The 19266-nt window shown below is 31.5% G+C and overlaps 1 protein-coding gene across 4 annotated transcripts in view; it reads right to left on the minus strand.

Moving 5' to 3' along the window:
• The window catches only part of LOC118202421 (uncharacterized), a 62051-nt gene that overhangs the window by 26504 nt on the left and 16281 nt on the right, over positions 1-19266 (minus strand). For all 4 annotated transcript variants that reach the window (XR_015044080.1, XR_015044079.1, XR_015044078.1 and 1 more), the window contains exons 2-7: positions 16814-16870; positions 13438-14820; positions 11273-11378; positions 6553-6636; positions 5032-5085; positions 3596-3693 (exon numbers count right to left, since the gene is read on the minus strand). Coding sequence is in view for 1 of the 4 variants with exons in the window: in XM_085827024.1 (XP_085683150.1) it covers positions 3596-3693; positions 5032-5085; positions 6553-6636; positions 11273-11378; positions 13438-14820; positions 16814-16870 (1782 nt within the window). In the remaining 3 variants the exon portion in view is untranslated. The remainder of the gene's footprint in view (positions 1-3595; positions 3694-5031; positions 5086-6552; positions 6637-11272; positions 11379-13437; positions 14821-16813; positions 16871-19266) is intronic.

Below are 19266 nucleotides of genomic sequence, written 5' to 3' on the forward strand. Positions count from 1 at the left end.
AAAAGGGGGCACTTAAATTATGACTATTTTAACAGAGCTCACATTTATTTTATATAAACACATATTAAATTCTAATTAATCTGTTAACTGGGTATGACGAAATTTTTCGTCATGCTGGGAAGACTATTTCAATGGGCATGATGTAATTTGTCCGCTCATAAACTGTGATAACTCTCCTAATTTTCACAACTTAATTTCATTTTAGTCTGCATTTCAGTATTTTACATATTAGTAATAACTTTTTGATTTGAGTAATTGTTAGTTTTTTATAAATATGGCTAAAAATTATTGTGAAGCAGAAAATATTTTTGAATTGTTTGAGAGTGACGATGAAATATTGCCCGGGAGGTTTGGTAAACGACGTCGAATTCTAAGAATAAGTACCAGTTCGGAAAAAAGCGATAACGACTTCTTTACTGATGGTCCAGACATTGAATCAAAGGATGATGATGTTATAGACCAAAATACTCAACCAACATCAGCTGAATGGAAATGTGAAAGAATATTGCGATCGCCTTTCCCGTTTTTATCTCAATCTAGACTTACATTTGAAGGACCTGAAGAAAAGGATTGCCATTTTTATTTCGAGAAATTTATCGATGAGAATTTTGTAGAACTTATTGTGGAACAATCAAACAAATACGCCGGACAGTTTTTTGAAAAAAATACTTCCATGAAACCGCGTTCAAGATGTCTCTCGTGGGTTGACACAGATGACCGAGAGATGAGAGTATTTATTTTTTTACTAATTTTGTAAGGAATAATAGGAAAACCTTCTTATCAGCTTTATTTCACAAAGCGAGAAAGTCTGGAGACTCCATTTTTTTTATAAAATTATGTCAGAAAAAAGATTCCAACTGTTAGTAAAATTTTTACATTTTAGTGATAACAATGCTTTCGATCTAAAAGTGTGCAACAAAAAAACCTACAAAATCGATTCCATTTTGAACTATTTAAGAAACAAATTCAAGGTGTTATACGTACCAGATAAGGAAATATCTGTAGATGAGTCTCTTTTGCTATGGAAAGGAAGACTGTCTTGGAAACAGTACATTCCATCGAAAAGAAGTCGACTTGGTGTTAAATTGTATAAGATATGCGAAGGTAAATCTGGATACATGTGATTTCATTATATATACAGGTAAAGACAAGCAGTATGGTTCGAACTATCCAGAAGAACAGGGACAAAATCGTATTGTTCTTGAATTGTGCCACGTTTTGTTGGATAAGGGATATACGCCATATCTCGATAATTGGTATACTAGTACTGATCTAGCTGAGAAGATGTGCAGAAGGAAAACCGATGTTGTAGGAACAATGCGAAAAAATAGAAAGGGAATACCATCTGATATCAAAAATTGTGTTTTGAAAAAAGATGAACATATTGCCAGGTACAGAGACAAAATAATGATTATGAAGTGGAAAGACAAAAAGGATGTAATTATATTGAGTACTATCCACGACAATAAATTTGTAGAAATAGAAAAACGAAGAAAAACGATATCAAAACCAGAAGTTATCGCTGACTACAACAAAAATATGGGAGGAGTTGATCTTGCTGATGGACAAATGAAAACTTATGAAATCGCTAGAAACCAAGTAAAAAAGTATTACTATAAGATAGTTTTACATGCACTAGACATGGTGTGTTTGAATGCATATCTTTTATACAAGTAAGATGGCGATCACCTAGATAGGCTTCATTTCCTTATCGAAACTGTAGAAAAAGGTGTTGAAAAATATAGAGACGGATCGCAGTTGCCATCTACTAGTACAGGACGATCATCTTTGACACCAAAACCATCTCGACTCTTTGAAAGACATTTTGCAGACTATATACCATCTGACTCCTCAAGAGTAAATGTAAGGAGGAGATGCAAATTATGCTATTCCAAAGGTCTTAGGAAAGATTTTGGTGTCTTGACTGCAGTGTTCCTTTGTGTATGCCGCATTGCTTTAGGGAATATCATACGAAATAATTGTTTAAATTCGTTCAATTAATTTGTTTTTCCGGATTAAAAATGTTTAATTTTAATATTTAATATCATTAAATATTTGTAAACGATTTTCTTTTATTTATTCCTTGCGATGTGCTGAAATTACTGCAAAGGAAAAAGTCCCCATTGTGAAACGATTTTACTGAAAGCTTATTCCCCAGTTAACAAATTAAAAACACAAATAATTGTGCATAAAAAAGAAAACATTTAAAAAATTACAGAACATGACAGAAATTACATAAAATAATGAGTAAATTTAATTATATTGCACAATTTCTGCCAGAAGCTGCCACACATTATTTTCTTCTAACACTGAGCAGTTTTTAAGAAAATATTTTCAACTTATGGTTTAAGATTAAATTCCCTTAAAGGTTTTCCATTTGAGGAGACTATTATTAAATATAAAATATGTTGTATCATCAAAAAAGACATTCTTGTGGAAATTCTGCTGACCATACAGAAAGTTCATTCATCTATAATGCTTCATTCATCTTAATACTAAAATTATACAAAACTATAACTCTCAGAAACAGAAAGACTAAGTCAAAGAATGATCATGATATGCACGGCTTGGGTTTTCCTTGGAATAAACAGACAGAGAAAGGGACATAAATTAGGGGCAAATTTAATAAAGTCCCCCAACGCTTACTAATAATTATATTCTCGTGTTAAAAAAGTTTAAGCAGAGTCAGTGCATGAAATTTGCAATACTTGAATTTTGGTGTCACTGGCAGTTAACTTTATAAGAGAAATGCATGAAATGACATAATCCAGGATAGGTTTTTCCAGCATACATTACTTTGCAATGCAAACAGATTTTTTTTACCATTTGATGTGATGCCACATTTTGATCAAAAAAACTTGGGGTTTTGACTTTGTTTAAGACAAGCACCTAAAAATGGGTTTGACATCAAATAGTACACAAAAACAGCACCAACAGCTCTGAAGTTGGAAAAAAAAGCTAAAGCTAGCAGACTAAAAGTCAAGGTAATGTTGATTCTTTTCTTGTTTAACTTCATTATTGCTCACAAATCTGTGCCAACACTCCAATCTCTGTCACTGCATCATACTAAGCACACATCTAGGTAGTCAGAATGCTGACAGTCATGTCATCTAAAAAAATTTTATCATAGAGAGAAATCCCTGTACTTAAAACCACATAATTTGCCAAATTTCTCATTTTCTGATTTCCAGTTGTTTTCTTTGACCAAGATGGTTCACATCGGTTGATGTTTTCAAACATTTCAAGCTATCTAGTGTATTGCATTGGAGCTATTCTGTTACAAGTACGATAAGATATATTCTTTGGATGTATCAAAGAATGGCAGGAGAGGCTGCAGCAAGTGAATTTGCTCTGATGGTTTATTACATTAAATGTGACTAATAATTTAATAAACAATAATTTTTACATTTCAAATGCAGAATGTTTTCTTCATATTTTTAACTAAGATATAATATATATATATATATATATATATATAACCACTTGAGTAAATTAACTTTCTTATTAGTTTAAGGCAGTTGTAAAAAAGTGGGTTAAATAATGAAAAAGTAATTGCAACAAGAAACTGCAACCATAAAAATTTTTTAAAACAAACCTTATTGTGATTTTCTAGATTTACAAGTTGACTAGGAGTACAGCATTCAAGCACTGGTTGAATTACATTATAAGGCACTTTCCTTAGATATTTAATACCTAAAAATTACAAAAAAAAGAGAGAGAGATGACATATACACATCAAATGCAGCAATAACTTCTGAAATTTTAAATAATCTAAATCTGTTAAATTAACATCAAACTTTAAAAATTTAGCATTTAGATTACTGTGTGTGGCATTTAGCATAATCATTTAGTGGGTGTGGCTTATAGATCATCTTGTTTACAGAAGTAAAATCCTTAGAATCCTCGTTCCTTAGAATCAGTACCGCTCACTTTTAACCTCAATATAAGGAACTTTTAAAAATGAAACTGTAATTTCATTCATCTCATTAAAATATTTAAATTGTAATACTTGTGTATGTTTTTTAAATTTTAGAAAAGTTATCTTGGACTGCCCCCCCCCTTTTTTTTTTAAATTTTTGGCCTGTGATTGAAAAAGGTCTGTCTATCCCTGCACTAGTACAACTACAGATGCCTGAGGAGTGCAATTAAAGGCAGCTGATATAGTACATGCCTTGTAGAAATTATCCAATACTACAAACATCAATTGCATATGCACAGATTGATTCCTATATAACACAGTTTAATTATTTAGTTAGGGAGTATAATATTATTACAGGATCCTTAAAAGTGACCTGCACAAGATCTGTTTTCTCGTGTAGTTAATTGATGAAGCCATTGTGAATCTATGTGTCGGTAAGTATTCTTTTTTCAAGCTACTCCATATTTACATCACTACACCTGCATTCTATCTAGCATAAATGTCAGTTTCCTGGAAATAAGCCACAGTTTCCATATGGCAAAATTTTTCAGCATTAAATTCTGCATAATAATGAGTAGCAAATATAATTTTGCCATTTAGCAGTATGTGTTTATGCATTCTTCCCTTTCAACAGAAAATTTTAGGGCCAGCAATGCATTTTGATTAATAATAAAATAAGATATAAAGAGAGAGAAAGGACACATTTTCCTTTCCCTTCTTTTATAAATAGAGAAATGCTTTTACATTTTAAAATATAATATTAAATATTTAAGATACAAAATAATAAGTTTTATAAAAAAAATTATTTTTCTTTTAGTACATATTACTGCTATGTTTAGTTAATACATTTTATGCAAAACTTTAACATAAAAGAACAATACAATTAAGTATTAAAAAACTATAATATAAAGTTATAAAAAAAAACCTGCACTAATTTAAGAATTAAATACAAATTTACAATATAAAAATGCAATTAAATACTGTTAAAAATTAACATGAGTAAATATACCCAGCATTTTGCAATAGTTAAGATTTCTGATTTATACAGAAGTTTTGAATTTTTTTTTTTTTTTTTTTCAGCAACTACTAAATAAACTGTAAAGAGGACTTACTATCTATGTTTTTCTTTAACACATGAATGCAGTATTCTTTCAGGCTTAATACAGCTGCAAAAGAATGTCAAATCACTCATGAGTACATTTTGTATAACTAAAATACATTGAATTTTTAGATGCTATTATAAAAACGCATGTTTAATATTTTTCTTTTTTATATCAAAAGTGTATATATTATTTTCATAAGGTATACAATTATACTATAAATTACACAACTTTCTTTTAGACTACATACTATTTACCATAATTTATGGTTCAGTGGGACATTGAACAGACAAATGTACTGCTTCACAGGATGGCAAAGCCAAACTTTTAATTTATCCCTTTAGAGCAAAAAAAAAAAAAAAAAAAAAAAAAAAAAAAAAAAAAACCAATTATATATTTCTAATAATGAGGATAATTAGTACCTTATGCATAATCTGCGAATAACTTAAGCATTCAAACATTATTTTTTTTCAATAATTAACCTATAAGAGTCATTATTGAGATTTATAAAATTATGTTCAAAATAAGAAGGCAGAGTATTTTAATATATTTTGTAAAGTGTAATTTTAAACTTTCAGAATAAGCAGATCTACGAACTTGTAATATCTTGATACATCACTTGCAAGGTGTCAGTATAACAAAAAAAAATAAAAAGATTAAAACTTGCCCATACTGAAGCTTGTTTATGAAGTATTTTCATGTTTTTAAATGTTAGAAACACTTTTTATGCTTTTAAGTAATCAAGTGATTTTCTTATTCTGAATATTTTGCGGCCAAACTACATTAACCAATTTTACACCAACATTTGCAGTACATTCTGCAAGCCAAGATTCAAATTTCACGTAAGATAATCACTATCTTCTGAATTTTTTGAGTATTCTAAGTGCTTATATTTCAGTTTAATGAAATTAAATTAATTCAGTTTTTTAAAACTGCAGAGTAATTAACAAAAATACATGTAAAATGAAAGCATAACAGTATCCAAAGAAAACCAGTTTCTAAAGTGGTTTGAGAAGATATTATTTTGAAAATTAAAAATGTTTACTTAACATTGTTTTACTGCAAAATTTTATAAGAATAAAAACTCTCCCATAAACATATTTATCATTTTAATAAATAAAAAAGAATGATAATGTAGATATGAATCCAAATGTTGCTAACATGTTAAGGAAATAAAAAGTATCAGGATACGCACTAAATTTTCTTTTACATTGAGAAATAAGTTATTTAGAATTATCTTCCAAAACTAACTTTCTGCAAATTAAAATCTCCAACTGAGATAGGTATAAAGGGCAAAATTTTGTCATCAAATAAAAATCCAACTTTTCCCATTTCGGAATAAAATCATTAAATTTGCTCCCTTGAATTTTGTTTCATAGTCAAAAGAAAATTGTAAAATGAACAAAATGTATTCCTTTGAAAATAGCTTTTAATAAACATATTTATGATATCAGTAATGCTTTAAAGCTGTTTATTGATTTTTAGATGAAAATTTACATTACACTATTAACATTTGAAAAAAATTTTTATTACCAGATAAACTCTTTTTCCCGGAGTATACAGATGTTCTTTCCTTCTTATGAGATAAAAATACTGCAGCTTCATCATCAGATAATCCTGGGTAACATAAAAACAACAGCAAATATATTTAACATATGGTATTAAAATATGTAAAAGTATAATTAGTTAAAAAAACACATTGAAATCATATAACTGAAAAAATATCAAACAAAAGTTTAGACATTCTCTTTAACAACATTATAATAAAACTTTAGGTGAACATGGCAAATCAAATTTTCAACATTGATACAGAACTTGAAGAAAAATATATGATGCATGAGAACACTTCTAAAAAAAGTAAAAATAATAAATTTAAAAAATAACCTTTTTACCTCCTGAGACTTTTCAACTTTTAAATATATACTATGTATAGTTTTTCATTTTAGTATTTAATTTGTGAATGTCTTGTTACTGTAAGTTCATACACCTGCCTGCATAGAGTGCTTCTCAGCCATTCTATGCACAGATGTAAGAATACATATGCTATACAATTATTGTTATTACAATTATTGTATACGACAGCGGTTCTCAACCTTTTGACTAGCACGTATCATCTAAACAAAAATTGAAAAATTTTAGTATCACCACTACATTTTACAATGATTATTTTTCCATGTGTCAACAGAAATATTAAAAAAATATATTTTTCCCATTTGCACAACTTATTGTCTACATTAAATGTGCACACATAAAAAAATATTAGATGAAAAATTTTAATTATCAAAATTTAAGTTATAATACTTTAATTCTAAAATTTAGTGTGAAATTTGGGCCTGTTTAAGAGAGATACATTTTTTTTATGTCTGCTTATTTTACTTAACTTTGTAAGATTCTAACCTGTGTACTTTCAAGTTACAGTTAAAGTTGAATAATCTTAAGAACTGGTAAGCGAATAATCACTTGAGTTCGTGTGACAGAGAACAAAACGTAAAAAGAGTGAAATTACCCTTAATTATTCCGATAAAATTTTAACAGACAACTTCTTTCTTGGAGTTATAATAAAGCCTCCACCTGGGCTTACGAAACTAAGAACTAAACTAAAAAGGTATAGCCAAATATATCAAGATTCTAAGGCTGCTATCACACGTCACCTTGTTTCGAAAGAACAACTGTTTGGAACAATTTTTCTGCTTTGTCACAACAGCCAATCACCACAGATCGCTTTGGGGTTAACACAGGGGAAACTGGTTCTCCATTACAAACAAGCTAACAGCATTCGACGCTGATAGCTGATTGGTTGAAAACGAACAACTTGCAACTTTTTTTGAAAGGAAGGAAAAAGTTGCACGTCTTTCTTTCAATAATAAACCAGGCAGAAAAATTGTCCGAAACAGTTGTTCGTGTGAAGCAAATGCCGTGTGATATGGGCTTAACAGAGTTGGCTCCTTAATGCTAATAACAGCAAAGCTACCAAGAGCCTAAGTATGGCCAAGGGTAATAATAGCTTAAGAGAGAGAGAAGCCTGAAAAGGCGAATGCGTGCTAGTCAGAATCTCTGACTCTCTAACAAAGTCGGTAGAACTTCACAGTTAAATACTTCCCCTCATTTGCATTCAAAAGCGATTCAAAAAATACGTTCTGGCTAAAAGTTGTAAACTTGGAATTAAGAAGAGATAGGAATGTAACTTTAACTCAAAATTTAACTGTTAGATAAATTAAGATAATCCTTACAACTTTAACTATAAATTAAGATCCAATCTTAATTTTGTTTTGTATTTCTTTTTCAAATTAAACGTGGAAAAAAATACTTGTTCACACAAATAGGTTGTGCAAAAAGGCAATAAAAATGCAACAGCTTTATTTGAAACGCCTTTAAATTCTTTTTTTTTTCGGGGGGGAGGGGGGTAACCAAAAAATAACAAGTGTGTTGTTTGTTTACAATCTTCAGTTAGAATTCCATCACATGAAATTTCTATCAACTGATTTTTTTCTTCACGTGATTTTTTAATAGTTAAAAATACTTTGTTTCTTTACGTACTACCTATTTTTCTCTTGCGTACCACCAGTGGTACGCATACCACAGGTTGAAAACCCTTGGTATACACTATTGAGCAATAATAATTCTGTTAATATCTATAATTACTTTGATACTTATGTATTATCCTGCTGACCACGAAATCTGGCTACTAATGGAACCACGAAAGTTGGCAGACATTCTATCAAAGTTGCGCCAATCATTCCTGCAGAATCTGATGGAGCTGACAACTTTTTATCAAACAAACAATCAGTATTCAACCAGCTCCATGTCTGTGCTCCTTGAAAGTGGCTCAATCCTTGAAGAACTGCCCTTGATACTCTTTGAAAGCTGCCCTTGGATCAACTCCTTGAAAGGCTTTCGTTGATTTCTACTCTTTTGTTAGATCATTAGACTTGCAGAAGTTCTATTTAGAACGCTATGCGTATAAACTTCCTACAGGTAGTTGTTCCTGTTAGGAAATTTGTGTTTTTGCTTGAGGAGGCACAGTGCTCAAAAAGCAGGAATGCTATATAATCCACCGGTAGAAGACAAGAAAGGTGTGAGGACTGTATATTCACCCAACATGTCTATCCAGAGTGTGTGTCATCCTAATTATTGACATGGTTAGTAACTGCGATTTCTCTCCAGCATGGTGCAGCAATGTGATTGATGCATGGAATCCTGATGTGGAAAATAGCTTTTGAAGACTGGAATTGGAATAGGAATCTAGTAGAATGTTCTGGACAGCATTTATATGAAGTATCACATGGAATGGTTGCAGTCAAATACCTGCTGACTTAAATAAATAGCCAAATACACTCTACTAACCTAAAACAGCAATTTATACCAGTCAACCTGATCATCTGCTATCCATCTTCATCATATGTTTCTCCTCACATGCCATAGGTTGACATATCCTGCTCCGTTGTTTTGTAGAGCTTAAGGAAAGCACCCAGTTTATGTTTATCTAGTTATGCTTACCCAGTTAGTACCAATTTATGTTTAACCTACAGCAACTATACTCTTTTGGTTATGCAACCAATTTTTTGCACTACTCTCAGCTTCATCCAAAAAATTAAATCAACAGTTCTAATCTCTCTGGTTGTTATGAAAGTTTCCCCGCAAATAAGTTCTTAAGTTAGAAAAAAACATAAAAGCAGTACCTTTGGTGCAGGCAGTAATCGCTACCCAAATCTATGATTTTCTGCCAATGTTTTGGTAGTTTATCAAACCCTTCAGCCGAGAAACTTGGTGGTTGCGAGTCCAAAAACAGATCATATTCATTGTGGATGACTTGTGCAGAATGGAAGATAGTACCAACAATATGTAGCTGCAAGTATAAAAAAAGGTAGAAGTCTGAAGCAGCTATGTCAGGGCTATATGGTGGGTGTGGCAAAAGATCCAATTTGAGTCCGTGCAAGGTCCAGCCGGTGAATGCAGACACATATGATCTCGCATTATCTGATGGAAAATTACCTTTTAGTGCTGAAACTCAGTTCAACATTTTTCCTTGATAGCAGTGTCAACACAGAATAGCATATCACTGTTCACCTTACTGTTGAGGGTTTTACCTTTTTCCAGACACTCTTTGTGGATAATACCATGGCAATCCCACAAAGCATGATTTTTTTGTTAGTTAAATTGTGTTTGTGATGCTCCTGATGGGCTCACGGGGCACAGACCAACCTCCTTTTTGGCCTGTGGTGTTAAAGTAAATCCACAGTGACTATCTGCTCCAGAATTTTGTCATCGTATTGATATTTGAGCAGATTAGTTCAGGCGTAAACACATCTGTCCTTATCTGCTTGAGTCAGCTCATGCAGCACTCAGCGATTAAACTTGAATGTCAAGTTTATGCAATGCATAGCAAAACTAATGGGCATGACAGTAACGTCTAACTCCTTAGCAAGCTCTCCACTGGTTGCATACTGATCTTCTTCAACAAGTTCTTGCAGGTGGGCCTAATTAACATTAGGTCAGAGCGCTCTGCTTCAGGAATGTCATAGTCTTTGTTTTTGAATTTTCAGTACCAAACCTACACAGTTTCATATGATACAACATTAGTACTACAAGATATAACATTGGTACTGTACACATGATATGGTGATATTCGGTAGCTGACTTTTTGCATCAAAACTGGAAGTAAGCATGGAAGTAAGCGTACCAATCTGGTACTGTGATAGTTCCATTTCAGACACCTTAATAATAATGATATTTTTTTACAAATTTCACAATGCAGTGTCCTTAAGAATATCTCTTTCTTTCATATGCCAAACATGGATTGACAAAATATATCGTTTGTGCAGACAATATTTGCGATGGCAGGAAACATTCGTTAAACCCAATATTTCTGTTTTGTGAGCCATATTCAGCTGACCATATTGTATCATTTTATTATTATTATTGTGACATCACATACCTTCAAAAATAATCTATTGCCTGCTCTTCTGTGGAACGTACGTCCCAAATTTTAATCACTTCCTTTCCCCAAACAAAACACAGCAATAATCATTAATTTATACCCTTCTTCACAAAAACAAAGTGGGGAAGGAAGATCAAGTCTCGGTTACATTACCAACAGTTTCACAGTTAATGGGATAATACGGGAGTGTCATCACTTCTATTGGTTATAGCTTAAAATTTATTCTTCCAATAAATCTTGTATTAATCAAAATAGTGCATTTTAATGAACACAATAATAATTTAGTTTGGCTTAAATGAGAAAAAGAGTTCCTACCTCTTTTTTTTGCACTTTTGCCATTTTCATTTAGAGGAATTTCACTTAGTGTTGTTTCCCTACTTAAAGCAACTTCCACTTGATGCAGCTTCCACTTTATGCCATTCTAGAGAACATGAATCATTAATTATTTACAAATTAAATTCTTTTTCATATATAAAAATATACATATTTTGCATGTTAGATTGATCACAATTATTAAAATACTTGCATACATATATTACATAGGCAGAAAGGATTGGACACTCTTTAGTACACCTATCGCATTCTTCAATATCACAAAACCGAAACATGCATACTTATACAAATGCTATGATATCAGATTGAATGAAAAAGAATTGCTTCTACACTGCAAAATATTTACAGCCAACAAACCCAGCCATGCACTCGAAGGAATTTCTAAGTAACTGAAAAATGCCTCAGTATGAGAAATGATACAAAGCTAAAAGATCATGGAAGCACCAAACCCTCACATCAAGTTGTCAGATCCAAAAACCCTGACATACTACGTTTGGCATATTCTAAAATATTTTGTCAAACAAAACCATAATGCAACCTTATGCCTTATGATTGCTCAACAGTTTATTTGACCATAATGCAACCTTATGCCTTATGATTGCTCAATAGTTAATTTGACCATAATGCAACAAAAAGTCCTACAAATGATTTCCATCAGAGGTCATAAAAAGACATGGTGATAGAACTTTTTCATGGTGATAGAACTTTTTCACCACACCAATGACTGCATACAGTTTTTCATGATAGGATTGCAATTCAAAAGCCATTAGCTGTATTTTCTACTGACAGAATTAATCTGAGATGGGAGGGGGAAAAAAACATTTATTGCAGTGTTGATCAATGAAAGAAAAACAAAACTCAAAAATAAGTCTAAATCAGAGTGGAATAATTATCATCTGTAACATTATTTGCAGCTGAGATGCTATGTTACAAAGAAGCTGTAAGCATTATATAAAATGTGATAAGGTTTAAGTTAAATACATCCTAATGTCTCAAAGCATATACAGCAAAATGATAAATATGACTAAATATACAGCCATGCTTTGTTACCTGCAGTTCATACAAGCAATGGGGGGAATTTAGCCTTAATCTTTACAAGTTACTTGTTTTGAATGGAAAAAAAAAAAAAGACATCAATTCATATCATAGCCAATACAGGACATTTCTTGTAAACCCAATACTATCTTCCCATACAATTACATACTCCTTTCTGACTAATACAACTAAATTTGAGGAGCGAAAATGCCCATTTTGTAGCCTTACGTGTATTCTCAGGTTACGTGATATCCTCTCAAATACCCAGTTTACATTTCAATTTGATGATGACAAAAACAATAGAAAGAATTCTTGTATATCAATGGTTACATACATGATAATTTGATATTTTTGTTTCCACATCCATATTCTTTATAAACATTATTTCACTCTAGCTTCCAGCATTTACTCTCTTCTCACAAATTAACATATTATAACAGTTCTCTTGCTCTGAGAGATTTTAATTTACCTCAGCATGTGCCGCTACATGTAAGACTAGCAAAGCTAAAACTGCTCGGAAACTAATAATCTGACATTAGCGCTAGGAAAATATATAATTTTATTTTCCTAACACTAGTAATGCTAAAACTGCTTGGAAATTACTAATTTTAGTACAGTCATATTAATACTTAGAAAAGGAAGTATTTTTATTATAGTTGAAAACAGTATGCTATGCTGCACATGACAAAACCTGAGAATTTTCTTATTTTCTCATTTGCCTTTTATGAATTAAGTTAAAATTTTAAATTCCTTTACATTTTTTAATTAAAAGAATTTAGAATTCCATATGCATGAGAAAATACATTGCAGTGCCTAAGAAATTTTACATCTTAGAAGTATAATACATAATGTATTGCTGTATACAGAATACTTTATTTAATGTACTAAGTGTCATATAAATATCCTATTTTATGTAGAGAGTTCACATAATCACAATTTAATGTATCTGCACTAAATGCTGGCATATATTACCAGTATACAAGTGCTTTTTTATACAAATAAAAAAAAAAAAAAAAAAGGCAGCTTACATACTTACTGTGTACATAAAAATTAAAAAGAAGCAAAAGAAAAGAAACAAATAAAACAAAAGGGGGAAATAAATCTTAACTTACTAGACAATTAGAACTTTCTGTGCTTGAACTATGAATTTTTTTAATTTTTCCATTTTTTACCATATCTAAATATTCAGAGTTGGATTCCCTTTTTCTTTTTTGAGATGGCACAGGTACTTCATCTTTATCAGATTTCAAAAGCATTTTTTCTTTTTCAAATTTCACAGATGTTTTCTCTTTCTCAGTTTTCATAGATATTTTCACTTTTTCAGATTTCACAGATGATTTCTCTTTTTCGGGTTTTACAGATATTTTATCTTTGTCAGATTTTAAAGGTATTTTTTCTTTGTCATATTTCACAGACATTTTATCTTTGTCAGATTTCACTGGTGTTTTATCTTTCTCAGACTTCACGGGTGCTTTATCAGACTTCACAGGTGTTTTATCTTTATCGGGCTTCACATGTGTTTTATCTTTATCGGGCTTCACAGGTGTTTTAGCTTTATCAGATTTCACATGTGTTTTATCTCTCTCAGACTTCACAGGTGTTTTATCTCTCTCAGACTTCACATGTGTTTTATCGCTCTCGATCATATTTTTCTCAGATCCTTTTTTTGGCAATTTACTATCTTTCTCCACAACATCTTTCTCTCCTTTAGAGCTGTTCAGTAATTTGGATTTATCCAAATTACTTTTTTCTTTTTCTTTTTTATGTACACTATTTAACCACTTTTTACTATCATCAAATTTATTTGCATCTTTTTTGGACGGAATATTTTTTTTATAATCAGAATTACTGCAATAGTCTATCTCACAGTTAACGAGTTCTATTTGAGAGCAATTTTCTTTCAAAATACTAAGCCTTGATGGTTTGTCAGACTTAATTTTAACGGCTCGAAACATACCTTCTTTCAAATCAATAGAATATGGTGCAATGATCTGTGTTTTTGCACAATGACTAGTTTCATTTGAAGGTTGATCCTCAGTATCTTTAGTAATTAAATGCACATTTGATGACTGGCTGAGGCTATCACAAAAATCCAAATTTGAATTATGTGAAATTTTAAGATGGTTTTCTTGGCGGGAATTAAAAGAATTACTTCTTGAACGTTGTTCATTTTCATATGAAATTCCAGCTGAACATAAAGAGTCATTTTTATCCCATTTATTTACTGGATTAGTTTGAAAACAAACCTTCTCCCAACTTGAGTGGTGGTTAGTAGTAACAGGGAGCTTATTAACAAAATTCAAAGGTGTATTAGAGCTTCGTATTTCAGAATTCTGATTCACAACTTGATCAACAGTTTTTGCAGATAAAGGTTCAGAACCTTTTGCAGCTGCAATTATAACAGACTTCCACTTGTTTACAAGATTTATTGCTTCATATCCAACTTTTCCCTCCTTATTTCTTATGTACCTCATAAGTGCATACACACCGCTTTCCTATATGAAAGAAAAATATATCAAAACTATAGGAAAAAGGAACACATAAGAAATTTTAATTAAAGATGAATTCTGGATATTTAGATTTTGCTTTTCTCTAACATTATTTAATACAGCAGTATTCAATGTACAGGTTGTAACCTCTTTGTGGGTTGAAAGATGGATTAAAAAATTCTAAATAAGTTTAAGGTTATAGTATATTTAAGGGCACCCTTGGATTATCACAAAGTTGTTGTTTCATTTATCGCTAAATTGTTATTTCATTTTTGGTAACCTGAGTAGTTGAATGTTATGAAAACCCTATTATGGCATATTGGCTGCATGATTGCAGTGAATTTGAATGATGGGAAAAGAACATTGGACATGTTCTTAAGGGACAACTAAGACTAGAACTACACCCCCATTGTGCAAAATTACTTGTTTATTAGGGAATTATGGTATCGTCTAGGTGGTATTTACTACAACCGTCATGAGCGCGCAGGAGCTCAACAGACCGTGGCAGAGTCTATAGCATGCGCCACCGACTCCAAAAAAGCCCTACGAAATACTAAGAGGACCAGGCCAGACAAGGGGCTCCAAGTCGTACAATGTCAACGCATACCAAACGCCGGCTTATGCGAGATTTTAATGAAATCCCAGGATAAGATATAAAGTGAAGCTTCACTAGTAACCACGGTATAAAAACAAACTAACCATTAAGGTTAGCTGTCATAACCGTGGGGGCCTATGCGTCACTAAAATGCCAAGCCACAATTTGATACCCTAACAGGCCGTCACTGAGTTGCCAGCCCACTCATTCACAAACTATAAAATAAGGCCCATTCAACTTAATCAGCATCTGCACTCCCAGTGGCCATGTGGGATTCGTCAGCAAATCTGATCTCTAAATTTGTCCGTAAGATTCGAGACACACTCACTGATATAGCAGATTTGGCTTTTGCGTCGTAAAGACGACGAGCCACCATTTGAAACCTAATGCTGCGAGGAGGACCTAGTCTGTACTCGGAACCAGACCCGTGACCCCCCTCAACACAACCCTTCCTCGCCCGAACATAGTAAGCCCTGGTTAAGTAGCTGGCCTCAACTAGGTTAAATAGTGGCGCCACGAAGAGGCCTATGTCTGAGCTGGAGTGGTGAGAGACTTTATATTCGCATCATCCACCCTATAGCTTCACCAACCTTTCAGATTCAGAACAGTCAGGTTCCAGGTTGCCTTCCTACAAGTGGCCAGATCCAGACCACCCACCTGAACTTTATCCTTAAGGAGGTTCAGCTATCTGCCACCATTCTTTAAGGACAATGGGTATTCGGTCATTTATGCTAAGAAAACAAAGAATGTTTTCGGGTCGCCGTTCCCGATCGTTGTGCTACAATATTGATTCAGGAACATCACATATGGCAGCATTATATTTTCAGACTGCTAGAAAGGATATAAGAAAGATGAATTGAGAAATGCTGAGTAAACATTTTACTGCAAATCACAGTAATAGTTTTGTAGACCCCAAAACTAGATACCATACCTAAACTGTGGAGTGCTAAATGGAGAAATAGATGTCAGCTGGGCACTGTTTGCAACCAATTAGTCATATTTGATAGAATTTATGTGGTATCTGTTATACTTAAAAACTGAAATTTGTCTTGCAATATTGAATGATATTTTTAATTTTATGCCACCTGTTTAGATTGAATTAGTTTTGTTATTTTTTATTTATGTGTAGAATATTGTAGATTAAACTATTACAAAGGAAAATTTACTTTAAGAAATTTTAAAAAGTTTAGTTTTTACGAAACTAATTTTTTTTAGTGTTTTGAACTCTATTATTATTTCACAATTTTATACATGGCAACAATTGGTGGGGGAAAAAAAAAAGTGACTCATTTTTAACTGACACTGCTCTAACAGAAAAGTACCGTAATTAAAAGTACCCATCAAAATTGTTTACACTGGAATTTTACAAAAAAAGATACTGAATAATTTCTAGCCAAATATTACCAGTAAGACATCAGCTGGGAGAGGAACTTTTCCAAGTTTATAAATGGTATCCAAAACCTAAGAGAGAAAAAATACAAAAAATTACATTCAGAAGTTTATGATCTCATATGCACCAGAGAAAAAAAAAAAAAATATTTAAAAATGAAGAAATGGAAAATATGATAAAGATAAAAGGTACTTTCTTATTATAGCGGCCACCAAGATTGAATCGCTAATAAACTGAGATATCTTGCCACATGTCCTTATATTAGCATCGTATTTCATTTTTGCTATTCACATTGCTTTCCCCCCCCCCAAATATACCTTGCTTTTTTGTGAATATGCGGTTAACAATCTTTAATTTATCAAATAAAGATGTGAATGCCATGTTTTTTCATGTTGCAAAGGTAAGATCTTTAATGTTAAAAGAAAATCCATTAAGTCATTAAAATGCTCTGTTTCAACAATAAAAATAAGTGGTTAATGCTGATTTGAATGTTAAAAAGTTGAAAAAACATAATGTGCAGTCTTTCACATGACATATCATCGAACACAGAACACACTGCAGAATCTTTATGAGAAACATTTATCTGGACAAAAATAGGAAAATGTCACGACAGATGAATCTTGGGTGCATTTAAATGACTGCAATAAAAAGAGATCTATTTATTATCATCAAAGATAAAAAAAGTCTTAAAACATGGTTCAAAGAATCTAAAGAAAATTTTCCAAATGCATTTATGGCTGTTGATGGTTTTTGATATAACGGCAAATTAAAAGTAAAGGGAGTGGAGAAAAATGTTAAGATCAACTCCATGTATTATCAAAAACATATTTTATACCCAATTTTCAAATATGAAATTCCTTTTCTTTACACACAGTATGATCAATCAGTTGAACTACACCAAAAGAAAGTAAACAGAGATATGTCAAAACACTCTGCTAATTTCCTGGGGAAAAAAATGGGTATCAAGACAAAAAATCTTTTGATGTATCACTATGGGATTTTGAGCTTTTAGACTTTTAAAAAGCAATCTTGGACTTTGGAAAATTGTTCAAGCGGAATGGGATAAGTACCTCTTCCGATAATACAAAAGGCTTTATTGTTTTGGAAATAGTGGTGGAGAAAGATAGTGAAGAATAAAGGTTTTATAACACAAAAATTTTAGGTAAAATATTTGTTTAAATATAATGAAAATCAACTAAAAATGTGTGAACAGCCTGTGTGTCATTTTATTTTTACATTCACGCTTTATGAGTCTTCTGAAATCATAGCTGCATAAAGTTGGGGCCTGCTATAATAAGCAGGTACCAAATAAACAATAAAAAAATTCTGCATCAAATACATAATTTACAACTTGGAAATCTTTTTTGCTAATTAAAACAATATGATGCAAATGATAAAAGTTATCAACAATAAATTATCTATTATAAATTAAATACCTTTCAATTTATATTATTAGATAAATTGTTAAAAAGAAAGCTAAAAGTTTAAATTTTAAGGGTTATTAAAAAAGGAGCTAAAGATTTGAATTTTAAAAGATTTGAATTTTAAGACTTATCTTCATTGCTGTTAAAACACTTAACTTCAACAGTCAATCAACAGTGAGTAAATTTCAACGATAATGATGTTTATCCCTTGCTAAATGACAATATTCTGAGAATTGCTGCAAGGGGCATATGGAAGATCAAAGTCCTATGCTGTGGTTGTGTAAATACAGCTTGTGGGCCCTTATGCAAAATCATATTTCTAGGCCCCACTCCCCATGATTTACAGCATTTCAAGAAAAGTGGGAATCGATGGCTTTTCACTAAAAATGACTTGGGTTAGGGTTAATTAATTACTAAGCAATATAAACCCATGCTTAAAGGGCATTAAATTGGGAAACACATAATTGAATTTTTTTTTTTTTGCAAGAAAAATTTGAAGTGTCCCTCCCTCTCTTTTCCGTTTCTCAATTTTTAGGTCAACAAAGAATGAAAAGTTGAAACCTCATTCTTGATATCAGTTGATTTTTAATAGTTTTGCTATTTTTAAGAATCAGATTTTTATGAGATTTTACTTTCATTAGGTCTGTATCAAGGACAAATAAACATATCTATATGAAAAAGAAGCATGTAATGTAAATTACAGAATTAAAAAGAAACATAAAATATAAGGCTAAAGAGAGATATTATATAAAATTTTAATTTTAAATTTTATACAAAATTTGCATCAACCTAAGGCTTCTTTATCATAAATTATTATTATTATTATTTTAATAAATAAAAGACTGCTTAAGTTACAGACTAATAGCAGAATAGGTAAACATATAAAAAGAAATATTTTAAGTTTGTACCATTATTTAGCTCACAAATATGAATTATTCACAAATTTACAAAAATAAAGAAAGATAAAGAAAATATAAGCCCTTCTTGAATGTAAAATTTGTATTGTCTAGCCTCAAAATCAGCATTTATATTGGAAATTTCGT

This window comes from Stegodyphus dumicola, chromosome 11 (assembly GCF_044657685.1).
Source record: "Stegodyphus dumicola isolate Sdum_Otavi_A_Nest chromosome 11, ASM4465768v1".
NCBI classification, from domain to species: Eukaryota; Metazoa; Arthropoda; class Arachnida; order Araneae; family Eresidae; genus Stegodyphus; species Stegodyphus dumicola.